General features: G+C 37.2%; 2 protein-coding genes across 2 annotated transcripts in view; one reads left to right on the forward strand and one right to left on the reverse strand.

Annotated features, from left to right (window-relative positions):
* The first annotated feature begins 465 nt into the window (after positions 1-465).
* On the forward strand, positions 466-12,179 carry AQP11 (aquaporin 11). The gene is made up of 3 exons (XM_060160110.1): positions 466-1,084; positions 8,410-8,526; positions 11,888-12,179. Exons 1-3 carry the CDS (start codon positions 466-468, stop codon positions 11,965-11,967), a joined length of 816 nt encoding a protein of 271 aa, XP_060016093.1. The 3' UTR covers positions 11,968-12,179.
* CLNS1A (chloride nucleotide-sensitive channel 1A) overlaps positions 7,732-20,618 on the reverse strand; it is a 33,965-nt gene continuing 21,078 nt past the window's right edge. The window contains exon 7 of the mRNA XM_060160112.1: positions 7,732-8,103. The gene's annotated coding sequence lies outside the window, so the exon portion shown is untranslated. The remainder of the gene's footprint in view (positions 8,104-20,618) is intronic.

Genomic DNA, 20,618 nt, shown 5'->3' on the forward strand with positions numbered 1-20,618 from the left:
CCCTCCCGCTTAGCACTGGGAGAAGCGCGCCCGGCGTCGCCAGGGGTCCGGCGGTCTCAAGTCTAGCCTCTCGCAAAGGCGCGCGGGCCGCCGCGCGCATGCGTAATGGCCTCCGGACGCGCGCCTTCCCTCCACTCCCTGCTCCACCCGCGCCTGCTTCCAGTCCCTGAGGGAAGCGGCGAGGGCGTGTGCTTGTCCGGCTCCTGCTGACCTTTGGCCCCTCAGCCAGTGCCCTCCCAGAGCTGTCCTCGTCGCCCCTCCTCCCCGGCTCTGGTAACAACACCCTAGCTCAGAGTCGGGGAGGGGAGGAGCCTTTCGCGTAGCGCCCCCGGTGCCTCCAGTAAGCCTAGAGTCGGCCCGCCCCGAGGGGCGTGAGGGGGCGGGGCTGAGGGACTTAGGACTCCGGCCCATAGACCGCCTCCTGCCGAGCCAGAGCAGGCTTCCCAGTCTGGTGTTGAGAGAGCCATGACGGCGCTGCGGGGGCTCTGGCCCGAGATGCAGGACACCTGTATCTCGCTGGGGCTGATGCTGTCGATCGTGCTGTTCATGGGGCTGGCCCGCGTGGTCACCCGGCAGCAGCTGAACAGGCCCACTGCCCACGCCTTCGTCTTGGAGTTTCTGGCCACGTTCCAGCTCTGCTTCTGCACCCATGAGCTGCAACTGCTGAGCGAGCAGGAACCCCTGCACCCCACCTGGCCGCTGACGCTAACCTACTTCTTCTCGTTGGTGCATGGCCTGACTCTGGTGGGCACCTCAAGCAACCCGTGCGGCGTGATGATGCAGATGATGCTGGGGGGAATGTCCGCTGAGACGGGTGCGATGAGGCTGTTAGCTCAGCTGATTGGTGCCCTGTGCAGCAGGTACTGCATGGGCGCCCTGTGGAGCCTGGGACTGACCAAGTATCACGTCAGCGAGAGGAGCCTCGCTTGCAGGAATCCCATCCAAGTGGACTTGCCCAAAGCGGTCATCATAGAGGCCGTCTCCTCCTTTATCTTCCACAGCGCTTTGCTGCACTTCCAGGAGGTCCGAACCAAGCTTCGTATCCACCTGCTGTCAGCACTCATCACCTTTTTGGTCTATGCAGGTTTGTTATTCCCACAAAACACTTGGCATGTCCGGAGCTTCTATGACTTGAGGCTCTAAGTTCTTTGCCAAGATACATTTTAAGCCATTATGCCTCTGTGAAGTCAATATTGGTATCTCCGTAATTCTAATCATTTTGCAGCTCATTCTTTACCGATAGGGTCGAAATATTGATCCTCCATTCAGTGCTTTTTTTTTTTTTAACACCCAGAGAAAGCCACTTCTGTGCTGAAACTGAGATCATGTGAGATATTGCCAAGGGTTCAAATATCCTGCAAAGGGATTGTTGTAATGGTAGAAAGGAAAGATAACATCAGCTACCTCTTGCCAACTTGGTATAGATCCTTTCTGAGACTCTCACTGAAACATGATCCTGGGTGTCAAAAGTTCCTTCCAATTTAAAGCACAAGCTACCTGATTGGTTAGTAGTAAGAGTGGGAAGTAGAAATTCTGTAGTTCTATTTCTTAGTTCTTTTTCTACAAAATTACTTAATATCATTTATCTCCTTAATAATTCATCTTGAGTTATAAGTGAATTTTTAATGGCCTATCAAGAAAGATGTTTTAAAATCAAAACGTGCTTGAAATCAAAGACGCTTTTTAAAAACTAATAATTCTTGAGAATCTGTTGACTTCTTGTAAACCATTTGTTCACCTTGACAGATCTCAGATTCAGTGGATAATCTGAATATTCCAAATGGGACAAGAAAATCCAAAAAACAAAAGTTTGATGATGAAGTGTGTTATTTTAAATGATCACGACAAAATATTTCATTAGGACTATATCTGAATTCTAAGATGTTTTGGAGGCAGGAATCTAATAAAAGGAATTAGTAGTAAGAATCAGTCTTCTGCCCACTGAAAGGGAAACTATGAGTAGACGCAAACCTCAAGATAAGGAATTTTAAACATATGCTCGACTTCCTAGGTAGAAGTGAAAGAATTTCCAATCCATTTCAACTTCTTTAGATCTAGTACCATTTTTTTTGTAGAGGCAGATGGAAGTAAATGGTATAGGAGAGAAGGAAGGATTTATGCATATCTGAGGGGTTGGTGAGTAGTTGCTTATTAAAGTTTTAGGTTTGGGCCAAAGCAGAAACATCCCTTGAAAAAAGTTATGCCACAATTTAGCTCTGTACTTATATAATTAGAAGTGGTAAACATTTAAAAGATGTTTTCAGTTAATAAAATGTTATACACAGTTCCTCCTCCCTCTCTTGATTATCTTTAAATTGGTATTCTTCCTATTTTTGTACTTTTAATACATATTTATGATTTCATAATAATACTGTATATATTAGCCAATACCTATTTTATAAGTGACAAAGATTTTGAGAGAAGAGAAACAAGATAATAATTGAAGTTATACATAAATATAAGGAGAGTTATTAGAAAGAACCCATAAAATAACAATTTAAAGTGTCCAAAAACACTGCTCTTTTTCTTCCCCTCACACTATTGACATCGACATTGCTGAAATGAGGATACTAATTGGTAGGGGAGGAGGAGAGAGTGAAGGGATCACTACAGCAGTGGTTCTCAACATTCTCTCTGCATTACAGTCACCTAGGGAGTGTCTTAAACATACCCATATCTGGGTGCCAAGATTAAGATTTAATTGCTGTGGGAAGGGGCCTAGGCAATAGTAGATTTTAAATTTTCCCAGGTGATCCCAATATGAACCACTGCTCCAGTCTAGACTTTGCTGGCCATTTCAGTAGCCACTAGTCACATATGGTTATTTAGGTATAAATCAACTAAAATTAAATATTTACTTCTTCAGTTGCTATAGCCACATTTCAAGTACTCAATAGCCATATGTGGCTAGTGGGTATAATATTGGGCAGTGCTGGAGGCTGTGTGCAGGGACAGAACCTAACAATTATTTAGCACTGTTACAAAAATTGATACCCTATTATGATCTTCCTTTTCTGCCAATATACGAGAGATAAGAATATTCATTGGGCAACATGCCAAGCATGTAGGAAATTTATATGAGTTATCCTAGTTAATCCTTACAGCAACCCACTGATCAATACATTATTCCCATTTTTATGTAAGTGAGGCTCAGAAAAGTGAAATGACCTGTCCAAGGTCACACAGCTAGAATGTGCTGGAACCATGGTTTAAACTGACACTAAAGCTTATACTCATTTCATTATCAGCATTTCTACAGCATATTCCTCAAAAGTAACAAAAATATATACATACAATTGAATATTGTTCAGCCATGAAAAGGAATGAAGTTCTGATACATACTACGATAGGAATGAACCTTGAAAACATTATGCTAAGCAAAATAAGCCAGACACAAAGGGACAAATGTTATATGACTCCACTTACATGAAATATTCAGAATAGGCAAATTCATAGAGTCACAAAGTAGAATAGAGGTTACCATGGGCTGGGTAGCAGGGAGGAATAGGGACTTTTTGTTTAATGGGTACAGAGTTTCTGTTTGGGGTGATGGAAAAGTTTTGGAAATAGTGGTGATGATTGAACATTGTGACTGTAATTAATGCCATGAATATACACTTTTAAATGGTTAAAATGGCATATTTTATGTTATGTATATTTTAGCATAACTTAAAATTTAAGTCACAAAAGGATTCTGTTGCCAAGTAAATTTGGCAAACACTGGATTAAACAGATTTTCTAATTTAAGACTTCACAGAGCCTTTACTATGCTACTGTTTATTGTGAAACTCCAACAAGAGAAGCATGTGGAACACAGTTTTTCAAACTTATGGAATCCTTATGTCTAGGAGTGTGTAGCAGAAGAGAACATACTTTGGGAAGTGCTGCACGAAGCCACGTCACTCCCCATTTTTTCTATGGATATAAGTCATAACTTTAGATCAGTTATTCTAAATAGAGTGAACTGTTTGGGGACTAGCTGAGTGTGTGTCTTACCAGGCAGAGGTGAGGCTTTTGTAGGAAGGAGTTAAGAATGGATAGGGAAGGAAAGTCAGGGGAAGCATCTGCTAAATCAGGCATCGTTACAAGTTACTTTGATATGTCTTTCTTTTTTTTTTTTTTTTAAACTTCTAAGATACTATTAGTACTGGTTTGGCTAAGTTGCATGCTGGGATATTTCTTTAATCACTTGCATTTTGAGTACACTAATACAGGTCACATCAAAAGAACTGATAATTTAAGATTACAGAACATAACTGTCCAGCAGCATAGCCACAGGCTCCTTGGATAGCCAATGATCAAGCGTCTGATTGTGTAGTTATTGGTTTAGCACCCTGCACTTTGATGTGCAGATGGAGGCCACTGATGTCATTACCACTTATCATGTATTTATTGACTTCCCAAATAAAGTAAAAAAAACCTGTGATTTATTAACATATTAAAGCTATAAAACTATTAATGCAAATTTCAAGCAAATCTTCCTTAATTTAGGTTTTGGGAGAATTTGGTTCAATGACCAGGGTAAGAGAGAACTGCATTCATTTTTAAATTAATTACATATTGGGAAAAAAATCTGTTATTTTACATATTCAAATAGGCTGTCTTTATTACTGTACCCTGTTCATTTCCTTTGTAGAATTTTTAAATTATATACTTGTTTTCTGATGTAATGCCTGTCTTCCTCCACCAGACAGTAAGCTTTATGAGTACAGAGACTAAAATTGTTTTATTCATTGTTATAACTAGGACTTAGCATGGTGTCACCTGTTACAAATAAATACTCATTATTTTTAGAATGAGTGAATGAATTAGCAAATACTCTATTCATTTAAAAATAGAAAGAAGTAATACATATCTGGGTATTCCATATTTTATGTCTAAGAGCTTTCAAAATAAGCCTAATATATTGTTTGAAGTAACTGCATTTTTACTTCATTTCTTTACTCCATTCAGGAGGTTTTTGTATCCTTCTAAGTCACGAAGAATTTGGGTAAGATTATTTGTCAAAGGAGAAGGGAACTAAGTCCTTTACATATGTTTATTTTTAATACAATAACCATATGAAATAGGTGTCAATTTACAAATGAAAAACAGCTTCAAACGAAGGTCCAAAACTTTTTTTTTTTAATCATGCCAGTATAATATAGTGGTTAAGCACACAGCCTTGGAGTTGGACTGTGTCCATAGGAGAGATAACGTAATTTAGGTCTCAGTTTCCTCATCTTTAAAATGGAGAATACTACTACCTATCTCTTCAGACTATGATGAATAATAATGTATTCCAAGTTCTTCCCAAAGTAACTGGCACAAATGTTCTGGTCACTGGAAAGGCCTAGCTTCCCTTATGAATTAGTTAATTGACATTCTAGCTTTTACACGAGTCTTACATGATTTTAACTAGTGCCATTCTGTCACAGAGAATTTGATTCCCTTTAGGAGTACTGAGAAACATTAGTGCCTATAATTATCAGATTTGGGACTCAGTCTTTGTGGTAATTTCACCAAGGTCATACTGTCTTCTAAAACTCTTGGCAGTCAGCCAGCTGGATCTCCCTGTTGATACCTCTTCTTCAACATATGTTATGGCTTCTCCCCTCCAGACATCAATAAATAGTAACTCATTTTTCAAAGCCATTTTCTGTAAGTTCTGTGCCTGATGGATGATTCTTACTTTTTAAATAATTCACATTTAATTACACAATACATGAATGTGTTTTTATAAAAAATGGAAATATTACCAAGGAGACTTTTGATTGCCATCCTTCATGCCTGTCCCCTCTCCTTCCCTGCCTACTCTTCTCACCAGTGTAGTCCTCTGTGCATGCATATGTGTCCTTCCAAATTCTTACGTGCATTTATTATACGTATAGATAGGACCCTATAGAAACTATTATGTGGTCATGTTAACATGAAAGGTATCATACTTTACTTTCTGCAGTTTGCTTTGTTTAGTGGTGTGGTTCAGTGATATTATCTTGGAGAGATCTATATTAGTAAAGAGATTTCACTTATTTCAGTACTGAATGGTATTCCAAATTAATAACTAAGTTGTATATTTAGCTACCTTCTTCTGAATGGACATTTAGGTTTTTCCCAGTTCATTGCTACTATAAACAAACAATCTTATGTGTGTCTACTAGTATACAAGTACCAGTAGTTCTCTAGGACAGTGGTTTTCAATGCGACAGTTTTACCCCCCACCCCCCCAGGGGACTTTTGGCAATGTCTGGAGACATTTGTGGTTGTTACAAGGTGGGAGATGGATGTGCAACTGGCACCTAGTGGGTGAAGGCTAGGAATGCTGCTAAAAATCCTACAATGCAAAGGACAACTCCCAACAAAGAATTACCCAGTCTAAATCATCAAAGCCAATGCCACATTTTGGGCCTTTTGTTGACACAATGGATTTCTGAATCAGTTAACTTATCCTTAAAATAACAGTAATTTATTATTTTTCATGACTTTGTGGATTAGATTGGAAATTCCTGAGATCATATAGCTGGACAGTTAGTATGTCTGGAAGAGCCAAGGTGCTTCACTCGTCCAGCAGTTGGTACCAACAGCCATCTAAGATGCCTCAGTTTTCTTCCCTGTGGCCTCTCATCCTCCAGCTCACTTACATGGTCAGGACATTGTTCCAAGAGAGTAAAAAGTGGAAACCGACGATGGCTTTATTGAGACCTGAACCTAGAATTCACTCAGCGTTGCTTCTCACATTCAGAATTCACATAGCATCACTTCTGCTGCATTCTATTTGTCACTGCAAGTTGCAAAGCCAATCCATATCCACGACAGGGGAATAGACTGTACCTCTGGGTAGGAGGGGCAGCTTCTACCAAGTCACACTGAGCAGAATTGGTGATGTAAGAGTTAGAAGATAAGTGTGAAGTAGTTGGAGTTTTAGAATGGTATAAAACTGACTGACAGTGTTCTTAGACCTAATGGAGATACCAAAGACCTAATGGGAAAACTGAAGCAAACTAATTATGAGGGCAATGATTCAGTCTATTTTTATTGATAAATGCCGAAAAAAAATCACAGGTCACTTATATTATCACCGCACATATTATATTATAAAGATCTGTGTGAATCCTTATATTTTTATCCATGGTGTCCAGAACATAAGAACTCAGTAATTTTTTGTGGAATTAAGCTGAAATGACCACATGCCAACCAAACAATTCTGTTGGCCCTCGGCAGTTGCAGGTTTAACATTCCAAGATTTGACTATTCAAGAGTGGTCCTGAAGGTCCATGATGTGATGTCATTTATAACTGCTGAGGCATGCTGTGAGGCTGGTATGCTAAAAAGGACTCTTAGCCATGGAGTGAACTCAGTTCAGTGTCAACATCTTTACCTCCACACAGCTTCAATGTTTTCAGCCTATCAGGAGTGAAATCTCATTAGTGAAATCTTATGAAAGGGTCTCTTAATTTCCAAATTTACTTCACTGCATTTTATAAAGACAATTAACATGCTATAGTGGCATATGTCCACGTAAAATCTGTGAAGATCTCCGGATCTGTAGCTGTGGCTGAGTCAGAGGCAGACAAGTGTGCCAAAGCTTCCACTTGGAACAACCACCAGAAATGTCTCTATCTCAGGGATACAATTAGAATATGTTTTGAAAAGCTGAGCCACAGTTCAGGGGAGAACCACTGGACAGGCAGTCCAACCTCTTTTGCCTTTCCTTACTTGCTATGTAGCCAGAACTATAAGCTCCTGGGCCCCATCTCAGAGAGAGACCCTGTGCAGAGCTGGACCATGAATCCTGAAAAGTAGTCAACAGTTAGAATTTGTGCTTACCTTTCACGACTACTCAGTCACTTTTTTTTATTTTTAAAAATTTTGTAACCACTTTATTGAGATATAATTCACATACCACTCACAGTCACTTCTTCAGGGCTCTGCTGCCAAGTAAAAATGGAGTCAATGATAATGCTGTGGTCCATTTTTTGTTTTCAAAGCAAAGGTACTTCTGCTCAAGAGGATCTTGGGGTATTGGACCCATTTTAAATGTACTTTCGTCTTATTTTTATTATTATTCACTCATTTAAGTTGATGAATGTTAAGAAGGGCAGCCAAATCTCCTGTTTTATAAAACTGTAGGAACAATAACAGAGCAGGTTAACTTTCAATGTGCATTTTATAATATACTATAGGAAAAGCATTGGATTAAAATTCTTAATGTCCTTTGTCCCCCCCCACCCCCGCTTTTTTGCACCTGGCATATTATAATCTATAATCTATTTTTATCCTCTATGCCAGGTGATTCTGCAAAGGAAGATTACAGAATAAGAATACTTAAATACCTAAAATGAAAGTTACATTTAGTAATCCCTGTATTTCTAGTTGCAAGAAAATGTAAGATATATGGTTTTGTATCATTCTGTTTAAAATGTATTACAGGAGGAAGTCTAACAGGAGCTGTATTTAATCCAGCTTTGGCACTTTCACTACATTTCAAGTGTTTTGATGAAGCATTCCTTCAATTTTTTATAGTATATTGGCTGGCTCCTTCTTTAGGTAAGCATATTTTTATTTAATATAATTAAAAGATAAGAATATTTTAAATATGATATGGAATGTCACTGTAACATGTCAATTTCCAAAGCCAGAGTAGGGACAGAAAAGAAAAGGTAGGAAAAGGTAGGAAATGTTATGCCTGAAGTAACATTTTATTTTGTGCAGTATCCTTTAAAACTGTTTTTATCTTCAAAGAAACAAATTACCTAGTTAAGGATAGTCAGTTTGAGGTCTGATACCACTTTAAGAATCCCTCAGATATGAGGGCAAAAAAGTGAGAAGTAATTACTTCCTTTAAAAAATAATCTTTTTTTTTGCTAAAGGAATTTGTTTTTTTCAAGTTTGTGAGCGCCAAATAAAATACTATTTAGTTCATTTGACTCATTTTACAGAAGGGCATCTCATGAAACAATGCAGAACTATAATAAATGTAGTTTTAAAATTTTCCACAAGTTGCATTCCTGTTATCTCTATCTGGATCAGATATGTAAAACCCCTCTTTTCAGGTAGGTCAAATAACATAAAGAAGTTATAAAATAACTGTAATCATGATATGCATTTCCTTATGTAAGTTATCAGCATTTCTTGATTTTGTTTAGTCATCTGTTTTAAGCCTGACTATAATTCATAACTATAAATGAATACGAGGATAGCTGGCCTTCTGTTAGTTCATCTTTCTTTTTATCCGGTTTGCATTTTGTTTCTTGTTGCTCATTTCTTTAAAAAAAAAAGGGGGGTGGGGAGGAGGGTACTTATAGGAGAGAACACAGGCATAACAGGTTTGAATAGCCATCATACTTCACTCCTTCCATTACTTCCATTCGTTTCATTTAGGAATTTTCCTCACATTTAGTATCTATTATGCTCAGCAATATCTATAGGCCTAAACATGAAGAATATCAGAGAAAACCTGTATTTTAAAATGCTAATAATGGTAGCTTTTTCTCATCTATTGATTACTAGTATTTTCCAATAAGTTCTTTAAATTTTCTCTGCTCTTAATTTTTAAGAAGTAAAAAAGGTCACTGAAGTTCATGAAGAAGTTAAAAACATCACTAATTGGACTGGTCTACTGAAGTTTTTATATGGAAAAATTCTCTTAATATGTCTTATTTGAAATGAACATATATTATTAACATTATATATTTGTTAATGTGCTCCAACTACAATTTTAACAGTAGGCCCATGATACTAAGGAATTATGTCATTCACTACTTGAAAAACAACTAAAAAGTAGGCCTTTCCAAAAGAATTTTAAAAGAAAAAAGAAACAGAAGTCATTGCCATTCTCTGTAAAAAGACCATGACTTTTTAAAACACATTTTCTAGCCTAAATCACTTGATAACTTCTTCCTGGAAGAACATACTGGAAAAAAGTCTCATGACAGATTAAAAAAAAAAGGAGCAATCACTTCTGCCCCTTTAGCAAATATACAGACCAGCGAGTAGTAGGGTAGGAAAACAGAGTATATTCTCTTCCTGACAGTGTGGTGCAAACAGGAAGAGAACATTACTTGTTGCCGTTACCAAAACATTTTAAAGAACCACTTATCCAAAAAACAATCCAAATACGTAAATGAAAAACAAATACACTTTTATTTCTTTACTTCCTATCCAAGGGATCTTTTAAAAATGGGATTGGGATCAAACTTTTCTGCAATTATGTATGGCCCTAATTAGCCTGTTGAAAATATACATTCAAAGATTCTTCCTTTGTTAACCTAAGCTTTTTAACCTAGCTTTGTTAAGCTTTGTTAACCTAGCTTTTTGTAAACAGACCCAAATAAAATTTCTGTTCTAGTTTTTCATTTAAAGAGCCATGTTCCTATACTGCTTTCACAGGTTTGTGAATGAGAAACAATGTAGAAATAATTCGATAGGTGTGGATAAAAGACATGTGACTAAATAGCAGTTTTTAGAATACTGAATTCTGGCTTGCCACTGACTTTTGTCATACACTGAAATTACATTCCCATTGGGAAAAGGAATGGCCTCAAATGAAATAAGGTCACTATTAAACTCAAAGAAGGATAAGAAAAATAAATTTTATTTTTACAAGAGTCATTCAAAGAGCTAAGTAAGAGATGAGGAGTCAAAGCAAACAAACACTAGGCAGTGCCACAGAGTGCGACAGAGGAGCGTAATTGCAAGATACCTATCTTCTTTCCCTTCTTGACCAAGCAGGGAGCACACTATTCTTGGAAGACATGGTCCTTGTTCTTTCTTGTTTCTCTTCATAGCGGAGATAATTATAATTCCTTTAATGGGCCCTGCCATCTTCCCCAATTAATAAAATGTTAGAAATGTGACTGTAAGAATGTATATAGAATTAATTCTCTAGCTTACACATTTCATATAATAAAAATTTGCAAATTCTATTTGCTTCTATGAAACTGCAACTCCATTTTTAGAAAGTTTTAAATGTAATGTCTTATTTTCTAGCTCTGACTTTATAAAGAAAATGTCAAATTTTGTGGATTTATTAAGACTGTTTCTGACTTTTAAAAAAATCTAAAGCCTTTGTTTGCAAATCAGATTCATCTTTCAAAAATATGTTAAGCTATCCAAATGCTAGTCAAACCTTAAGGTTTCCTCTTGTTAGCAAACAGGAGTAAACTATCAAATCTGCATGTGACAAAAACACATTCTTAATCTAAGTTTAAACTGATTTAGAGCTTTAAGCCTACATACCTTCAGATAAAAACATTAACCACTGCAGACTTCTCTGTTAGACAGTGATTTGAGTCCTGTGCCTAAATCTCCTCTGTCCCTATTTCCCACTGAAAATTTTAAATCTTAAAAAATGGTTTTTAAAAAAATCACACTGTTTACATATATATACATATATATATATATGCTAGTTTAGATTTATCTGGCATGACCTCAAAAATGAAGATTTGCTAATGTGATTTTTTTAAAAACATATTTATATTTAAGATTTAAAACGTCAACTGAAGTTTTCTTTCAGATACTCTGCTTATTAATACAGCTCTAAAAGCTATTAATCGTTGAGACTAAAATGGAGATACAAGTCCAGAGTTTCTCACTCAGCAAGTCAGTAATGAAGCCAGAACTAGAACTCCAGATCTATTTTATTTATCCTTTGAATTCATTGTTTAGATCCTATTGGTTTTTCCAAGTACATACTGTTTTTAAGGATTCATCGTTGAAGAAAAATAATGTGAGAATATTATATTTTAAAATACCTACATGTTTCATGTAGAACTGATGTAGCTAATTCTCTTAAACATAGCTCTACAAATCTCTAGGTATGTAACTGTATATAATCTTAAATTATAACCACTGAATGATTATGAACTTCCTTAGGGATTGTTTTGTTTTTACTGTATTTTTCTTTCAGGTATATTGCTGATGATTTTGATGTTCAGTTTTTTCCTTCCATGGCTGTATAACAACCACACAATTAATAAAAAGGAGTAACTATTCTAAAAGACTCAGACTAAGTTTCAGGACAGTCAAGATGGATGTGATAAAGATTTTATCACCTAATATTCACACACTGGCTGCACTGGATTCGTCAATGTTATCTTCCTTTGAAGAAACTGCCTTAGAGTTTTCATCACTGGGACTTAAAAAAAATTACTGTGAAAATGAGGTATCCTGTGTTTTTCAGTTAAGACTTGTTCTTTTAAGCGTGTATTAAATGCTGCTAGAAAAGACTCTTTAAATATAAATCTCAAGTGGTAATTGTTAATTTTGATGAAAAAGAAATTGAGTACAGGGTGAGAAGGGAAGGGAAGGGAAGGGAAGGTGATGGTAGGACCAAGAAAGAATACGTGTATCATGTGTCACCTGAATGAACAAGATTTTTAACCAAAGTTCAAACAGTCATGCTTACAAAACTGGAGAGAGGATACTTTTCAGCCACTACCTCACACAGTGATACCATCAGCAGTGTCATCTTTCAATAGGAAAGTTGCTTTTGGAAGTAGATTATATACCTACTCATACTCAAGGGGGTTCCTGAATTTTAAATATATTCTAATCTAAAATATTTTCTCTAAATAGACAATCTCACTAGCTTTAGGCAAACCGTCATTCTTTAGTAGAATAAAGCACTCATACAAGGTGTAAGCTTTTCACATTCTCATCGGACTAAACAGCTACCTTATGAAGTAGGCAGGGCATGTATTTTTAATCTCCAGTTTACAGATAAGGAAACGAAGTCTAGAAGGGGGTTTACTGCTTTGCCCAAGGTCAAATACAGCCAAATACCATCTTTAAACTTCTACTTCAATACAAAAAAATATTCTCCGTCATCATTAAGACTAAAGGAAAATTGAAGATTTTAAAGAAACATTAAATACTTTATAATGTTACAATCTGTTTAGGAATTAACAGCGGGTTTTTTTAGGCTTAAAGAACCTTCAAGTTTTCCTCTATTAGAAGCTTTCTTTTATTGTATGTCTACTTTTTATTAAAAGTTCAGATGATAAAAGGTTAAGTATGTTTCTCTTCAAAGGAATTCCATTATCAGAGTTAAAACTGAAAGCAAAAAAAAAAGCGGGGTGGGGGGCGAAATAAGATCTGTTTGAGTAATAATCAATGAAGCAACTGATAAACTGCCAGGTGATCTAAGTGCTGCTTGGTGATCAGCCTGTGATAGTCACTCCCTTTACACCTGCAGACTGAACCAGACTGCTGCAGGCTACCCAACAAGGCAGCCAGTTTGACAGTCATGGACTTTGACTCTTGAACTTAGGAATACATACCGTAGTATTTTCTATTTTAAAAAGCAGAGTTCATAAAATTGCAACAATGGCTAAATGCAGTCTCTGACTTGTTTTATTTGGCCTGCACAGTATTTAAAACAAAATAACAAGCTAGTTATTTTAAGCTTTTAAACCACACAAAAATCCATAGTTCTAGCTTCTCTTGAAAAAAATCAAAAGATCAGTCAATATTAGGCCTGACTTCTGCTATTACAAGCACACAAAATGACTGGTCCCTTTAAAATAGTCCCTTTGCCACTCCCTATGTCTCTTCCAAACATGAAGCTGAATTTCACTTCTTATTTCATGGCTGTTTTTCTTATAGGAATTTTTTTTATTCATGTCTCTTTATCATGAGACTGTGGTTTAAGAAAATTGAGTATTAATTTGTGAAAATGCCCAGCCCTCTAAACTGCACTTGTCAGAATTAGAGGTTGTGACTTCTGATGACACAGCTTCCCCTGCAGCCCTCTCAAATGGTAGCTTAGCTGTTTTCTCTATCACACCTCTTGATACCACTGGGCCTGGAGATGGAACAGGTCCCTTTCTCCTCATCTATTCTCTGCTCCCCCCATTAAAAACATGTCATCAGACCATGCCACCTTCTACCTGGGTACTTCTTATTGCAGTTATCTACTGTACAGTCCCCTCAATTCCCTCTTGATCCTTTAGGAATTTAGTTCCTGTCTCGCTCTCACTCTCCACAACACAACTCCAGCTGTATTTGTTGGTGATTTCAATACTTACAAAGACGATCCTTCCAATATCTTGGCCTCCCAGTTCATTGGCTGAACTTGAAAGGCTCTTCAATAATTTTTCCCTTCTCTTCTGCCTCAACGACAACTTTGGTCATAACCTTGAGCTTGTCATTACCAATAACTCAAACTCTTCTCTGATCTCAAATACCTCATTCCCCAACCACTAACCCCTCTCTCCAGCTCATTCGCCCTACTATCTCATCTCCAATGATCCTCTGAACCCCCCATGGGGAACTTCTGTCCACCGATACCACCACGTTTTCACATCTTTCTCCCCTCTCAATTACTCTCGTCTCCTTCAGCAGCTTAAATTACACTCTTGCATAGAATCTTAACTCCCTTGTTCCTATATCTCATCATACTCACATGGCTTAACCACAATTTGATTAAATCCAACTGTCTGCTTATTCCATGCCTGCACCCAAACATGAAATAGAAGAAAAACTGGAGATAGCAGCAGGACAGTTCTTTCAAAGACTTTTGCTGTAAGCAAAGAAAACATGGGGGAAATTGGGTCAAGAAAGAATTTCCTTTTTTAAGGTGGGAAAGACATCAGCATGCTGATGGGGAATGCTGAGGGGAATGATGCAGTAGAGAAAATAATGATGTAGGAAAGGGAGGGGAGATTTCCCAGGTCCATAGTTTTTAATTGGCTAGCAAAGATGGAAGCAAGTGCACAACTGAAGGGGCTGGCCTTAGCTAGAAGCACAGACAGATCATTCATAGTAACAGGAGAAAAGGTAAGAATATATGGGCACAAGAAGAGTTGGTTAAGCAGATGTGATGGTGGGAGTCTGAAGAAGTTCTTCAGTTTTCTTCTTCCCATTTTTTCTTGAAGCATTCTAGTCAGCCCTTCAACTCTACCATTCCACTGAAATTCCTGCCAAGGCCATCAATGACTTCCATGCTGTTAAATCAAGTTCTCATACTTCTTACCTATCAGCAGCATTTGATACAATTTATTGCTTTCTCCTCCTGAATCACTTCACTTCCAGAAAATTATTGCCGTCTCAGTTTATTCTTCCTCCTTTCCCCAAACTAAATGATAAGAGTTTCCCAGGGCTCAGTCCTCTGAGCTCTTTTCTATTTATACTTACTCCCTTGGTAATTTTATCCAGTCTTGTGGCTTTATGGCAACTATATCCTAATAACTGCCAAATTTCTGTCTCCAGCTTGTACAACTGTCCTGAACTCCAGACTCATATCCATCTGTAAATGTAACTCTATACTTGGTTGTCTAACTTATAACTCAAGTTAATACATGCAGCTCTAGTTAATTCAAACTGCATAGTTTACCCATTTTATTGATGGTATTTGTTCTTACTCACTATTAAATCAATGCATGTGATAAAACATTCTTGTGCATGTCTTCTTGTGTACGTGTGTTTTTCTAGGGTAGTAGGCTTTCATACTTTTCATTATGGCCTACTAGCATAGTTTGGTCAAGCCTCCATCTACTTACTCCTGTCCAGATTATTGCAATAACTTCCTGTTTCTATTACCAGAGTGATCCTATTAAAACAATCAAATCATGCAACAGCTCTCTATTTCAGACTTAAAGGCATATATTCTTCGATTTAACTATTACAAAACTGTACACAACTGTTGGTGCAAAATATTAATGTGTTGGGAAAAACTGCACATGAACCAATGTGATTTCTGGGTTATACGGACATCACTGCCTTACTCAGCAATCATTTGTGAGCTAGTTCACATTATTTAAAAACACACTGTAGCAAAACCGTATTAGAATGCTAGGGCTAGAATAACCACACTTTAAAGCATCCTACATAAGGAATAATTCCTAGCTTCTAAAAGCACACAGGATTCCACAACTTCTTGCTTTTAAAAGACACTGTAAACAAAATGAAAAGACAAGTCACAGACTAGGAGACTGGAATCTAGAATATATAAAGGACAGATCAGTAAGAAAAAAATAACTTAAAACTGGGCAAAAAATATGGAAAAGTCAAATGTACAAAGCAGGAAGGTGTTCAATCTCACGAATAATCAGGAACATGGAAATTACAATCCTGATGAAATTCTACTTCCATATTCATCAGGTTGGCAGAAATTCAGGAGTCTGGAAATATCAAAAATTGATGAGGATATAGAGAAGCATTATTCCCTAATGGTGGAACTGTAAATAGCTACAATCGTTTTGGAGAACAGTTTAGCAAAATCTAGCAAACTTTAAGATTTACATAAGTGGAGCTTCCCTGGTGGCACAGTGGGTTAAGAATCCGCCTACCAATGCAGGGGACATGGGTTAGAGCCCTGGTCCAGAAGGATCCCACATGCCGCGGAGCAACTAAGCCCATGCACCACAACTACTGAGCCTGCGCTCTAGAGCCTGCGAGCCACAACTACTGAGTTCATGTGCCACAACTACTGAAGCCCGCGTGCCTAGAGCCCGTGCTCCACAACAAGAGAAGCCACTGCAAAGAGAAGCCTGTGCACCGCAACAAAGAATAGCCTCTGCTTGCCACAAGCAAAGAAAGCCTGCACGCAGCAAGAAAGTACCTAATACAGCCAAAATAAATAAATAATTAAAATTTTAAATCTTAAAAAAAGTAAATAAAGTGCTTAAGTAGGAAAAGCGGTAGAAAGATTCAATTAATAAAAGTTAAAAAAAAACATGCAACCCAATACTATATAGTGTTTATAGCATACATATACATTTAGCAAAAATACAAACACATACATAGTTATGATCAATACCAAATCTGGGATGGTGGTTACTTCTGAAGAGGAGGAAGGGGACTGGGATCTGGGGAATACAAAGGGAGCTTCAACTGTATTTGTACAATTTTATTTCTTAGCTGCATGTGAGTATATGGGTATGTGTTACATTAGCATTTTTTTTTTAACTGAAGTATAGTTGAGTTACAATATTACATTATTTTCAGGTGTATAGCATAGTGACTCAGTATTTTTGCAGATTTTACTCCATTATAAGTTATTACAAGATAATGACTATAATTTCCTGTGCTACACAATATATCCTTGTTGCCCGTTTACTTTTTACATGATAGTTTGCATCTGTTAATCTCATACCCCTAATTTGTCCCTCCCTTACTTCTCTCTCCCCTTTGGTAACCACAAGTTTGTTTTCTATATCTGTGAGTCTGTTTCTGTTTCGCATATACATTCATTTGTATTATTTTTAGATTCCACATATAAGTGATATCATGTAGTATGTCTTTTTCTGACTTATTCCACTAAGCATAATATTCTCTAGGTTAATCTTTTTAATATGCCCAAAATATTTCAGAACACAAATTATTTATAAAGTTAGGTAACGATAACCAACTTTTCCTTTACCTGCAGAGTTTTGCATTTAAACAATGAATAATTGTAAATTTTTTAATTCTTTGAAACTCTAAACTACAATATATAGCCCAGATCCCTATTCCTCAGATAAAAATTACAACCATGCAGGAGATGTGTTAGTTTTCTAGTACCACCATAACAAAGTACCATAAACTAAGTCGTTTAGAATTACAGAAATTTATTCTCAGTTCTGGAGGTCAGAAGTCCAAGCAAGGTGTCAGCAGAGCCATGATCCCTCTTAAAGGCACTAGGGAAGCATCTGTTCCAGACCTCTCTCCTAGCTTCTGGTAGCCTCAGGCATTCCTCTGCTTGTACATGCATCACTACAATCCCCCATCTTCACATGGCTTTCCCTCTGCCATGTCTGTCTCTGTGTCCAAATTCTCCCTTCTGATAAGGACACCAGTAAATATTATATTAGGGCCCATCCTAGTGACTTCATTTTAACTTGGTCACCTCTGTAAAAACCCTATGTCCAAATAAAGTCACATTCTGAGATGCTGGAGGTCACAACTTCAACATATCGTTTTGAGGGGACACAATTCAACCCATGAACACGGAAAAAAAACTTGTCTCCCCCTACCCCAGTCCCCTACTTCTCCCCCAAACAACTTTCTTATGCACATGATACGTATAATCCCCATTGTAACCTCCAGCCCCTTTTCTTCTATACAAATATCTGTGTCTTGTTTTTTAATCTAATGTTATCTTGGAGCTTATTCATTATTGGTACATAGTATCTAAACTTTTTTTTTAACATCTTTATTGGAGTATAATTTCTTTACAATGGTGTGAGTTTCTGCTTTATAACAAAGTGAATCAGTTATACATATACATATGTTCCCATATCTCTTCCCTCTAACCAATTCTTTTTAAGGGATACAGTTTTCCACTGTACAGAGGTACTGTAAATAATTGACCCAGGCTTAACTATAGACATTGAGGTTGTTTTCAGTCTTTTACAAATAAAGTTGCAATTAATATCCTTGCGCTTATGACTTTTCCTAATGTGCAAATTTATCTTTTAGATAAATTCCTTTAAGTGAAGTCTCTGGGTCTCTCATGTGCATTTTAAGCTTTGACAAATATCAACAGTATGTCCCTCAGTTTCTATAAAAACCTTTCTTTAATTATATACAACCCCAATTTATAGTTTTTGTTGTTGTTGTTTCTGTTTGTTTGTTTTTTAAGGTTTGGGGATGCAGTAGACAGCTGTAAATTTTGCAAGCCAGCATCCAAGCCTCCTTTCTATTTGGGATAATCCACTACTGTGAGAATCTGGGCAGGGGCAGTGCCCTTCCACTACAGAAGCTGAAAGGGCCAGACAGTCCTGTCTTCTGGCAACACACACAGTGCCAACCAGGACCCTGTGGTGACTCAAAGACACAGAAGCAATTCAATCAGTCTAACACCCAGAGGAATCACAACATCTTATGTAAACCAATCCTAGTTCCTAACCTTTTTCTGAGCCTGGTTTATTTCAGCTTTCATGTCCATTTTGTGAGCTACCAGATAGCCTTTTTTTTTTTTTCTGCTTAAATTAGCCAGATTTGGATATTTACAACCAGAATTTAGGCTGATAATTTTGGTCATACTTTTATGAACATAAATTGCTACACTACTCTCATATCTGCATTACACGCTATGAAGGCTTAGACTGCTATATTTTGGGGTAATACATATTTGCTTTTCTTCATAATTCTGTCAGCTGTTTACTGCTGCTATTAATATGCCTGAGGCAACCACCCCTTTTCTCCTTTTCTAACCTGTTACATGCCTAGAAACTAGATGAGCAAGGGTAGAGACCTGCAGTGAAGGCCTGAAGGTCCTTCGAGAAAAATGCATAATTTTATCACATCTGTTTTAATTGCTCAGTGGAATTTTATTTTATTTTATTTTATTTATTTATTTTTTTTGTGTGGTACGCGGGCCTCTCACTGCTGTGGCCTCTCCCATTGCGGAGCACAGGCTCCGGACGCGCAGGCTCAGCGGCCATGGCTCACGGGCCCAGCCGCTCTGCGGCATGTGGGATCTTCCCGGACCGGGGCACGAACCCGTGTCCCCTGCATCGGCAGGCGGACTCTCAACCACTGCGCCACCAGGGAAGCCCTGGAATTTTAAATATCAGCCATCTCAGATGTATTCTAAGAGCTGAGTTAACATTACATTTGTAGCTGCTTCTTTCTGTTATAGAAAGAATTAACTACTATTGGTAATAATTAACATTTATTGCATCATCTTCTAGACACTGTTAGTGATTCATACAATCTTCAAAATAATCCAAAAATAAAATCCTAAGAAGAATTCGTCTGTATACACTTTTATTTATTAGCCTTCTCATCCAAGTTATGTATTTCTATTTTATCTTCTTAAAATGGTGTTAAAAACAACAATTCTAAGTTCACTGCTCTCTCCCCAAAGTTGTCCTGATTTCTCATCTGAAGTTATTAAGTCCCTGACATTAGATATTGATTTTATTTACGTAGATAGGGGCAGACAAAGCGAGACGCTAGTGAAAGTATTTTTCAATTTCAGCTTCTTTGTCAAGGGATGGCAATAATTCTATCAGAATCCTCATAAGAGATTTTCTCAGATTTTAATTACTATCTACTAGCCACAGAAGATGGGTACCAGATGAAGATTCACCCATTCTAGAAATACTTTAAAAATATGATTTGTATGACAATTAACTATATAGTGATTCTATCTGAAATCCTGCAGATAAATAAAATTTTATCTAAAATTTCTCTGAACAATGAGTAATCACACCTGTCTTCTAAAAATAAAGGGCTATATACTATGATCATCTGTGCATAATCCCTCATCTTTAACAATACCGGCAAGATCCCAACAAGATCTCAAAATACACAATCAACATTTAAACAAGCCTATCTGAAAAGTATCAATATCTGACAAAGTGACCTGAGGGAGGCAGAAATCCACTGGGATATTTTAATGAATACATTTTTAAACTATAGAACCTAGATCAGACGACCACTAACCCTAGCTATGGGGCGAGAATGTCTATGTCTTTTCTTAAAATTTCCTCTACACCAAGAAGCAGTAAACAAAACAATTCCAGCAACCCTAAAATTAACTTCAAATAGAATCAAGAAATGTTGGCTTGCTGATTATTATGAATTTTATTTTTAAAAAGTGTGACCTGATCTTTTCTTCTTTCTCTTATTTTCTCAAAGCTATGGGTACACCTGCCTACTATTACAGAATGTTACAGTTGACTCTTTTAAAGTCATTTAGACTTTGAAAG

The sequence above is a fragment of the Lagenorhynchus albirostris genome, chromosome 9, assembly GCF_949774975.1.
Source record: "Lagenorhynchus albirostris chromosome 9, mLagAlb1.1, whole genome shotgun sequence".
Lineage (NCBI taxonomy): Eukaryota > Metazoa > Chordata > Mammalia > Artiodactyla > Delphinidae > Lagenorhynchus > Lagenorhynchus albirostris.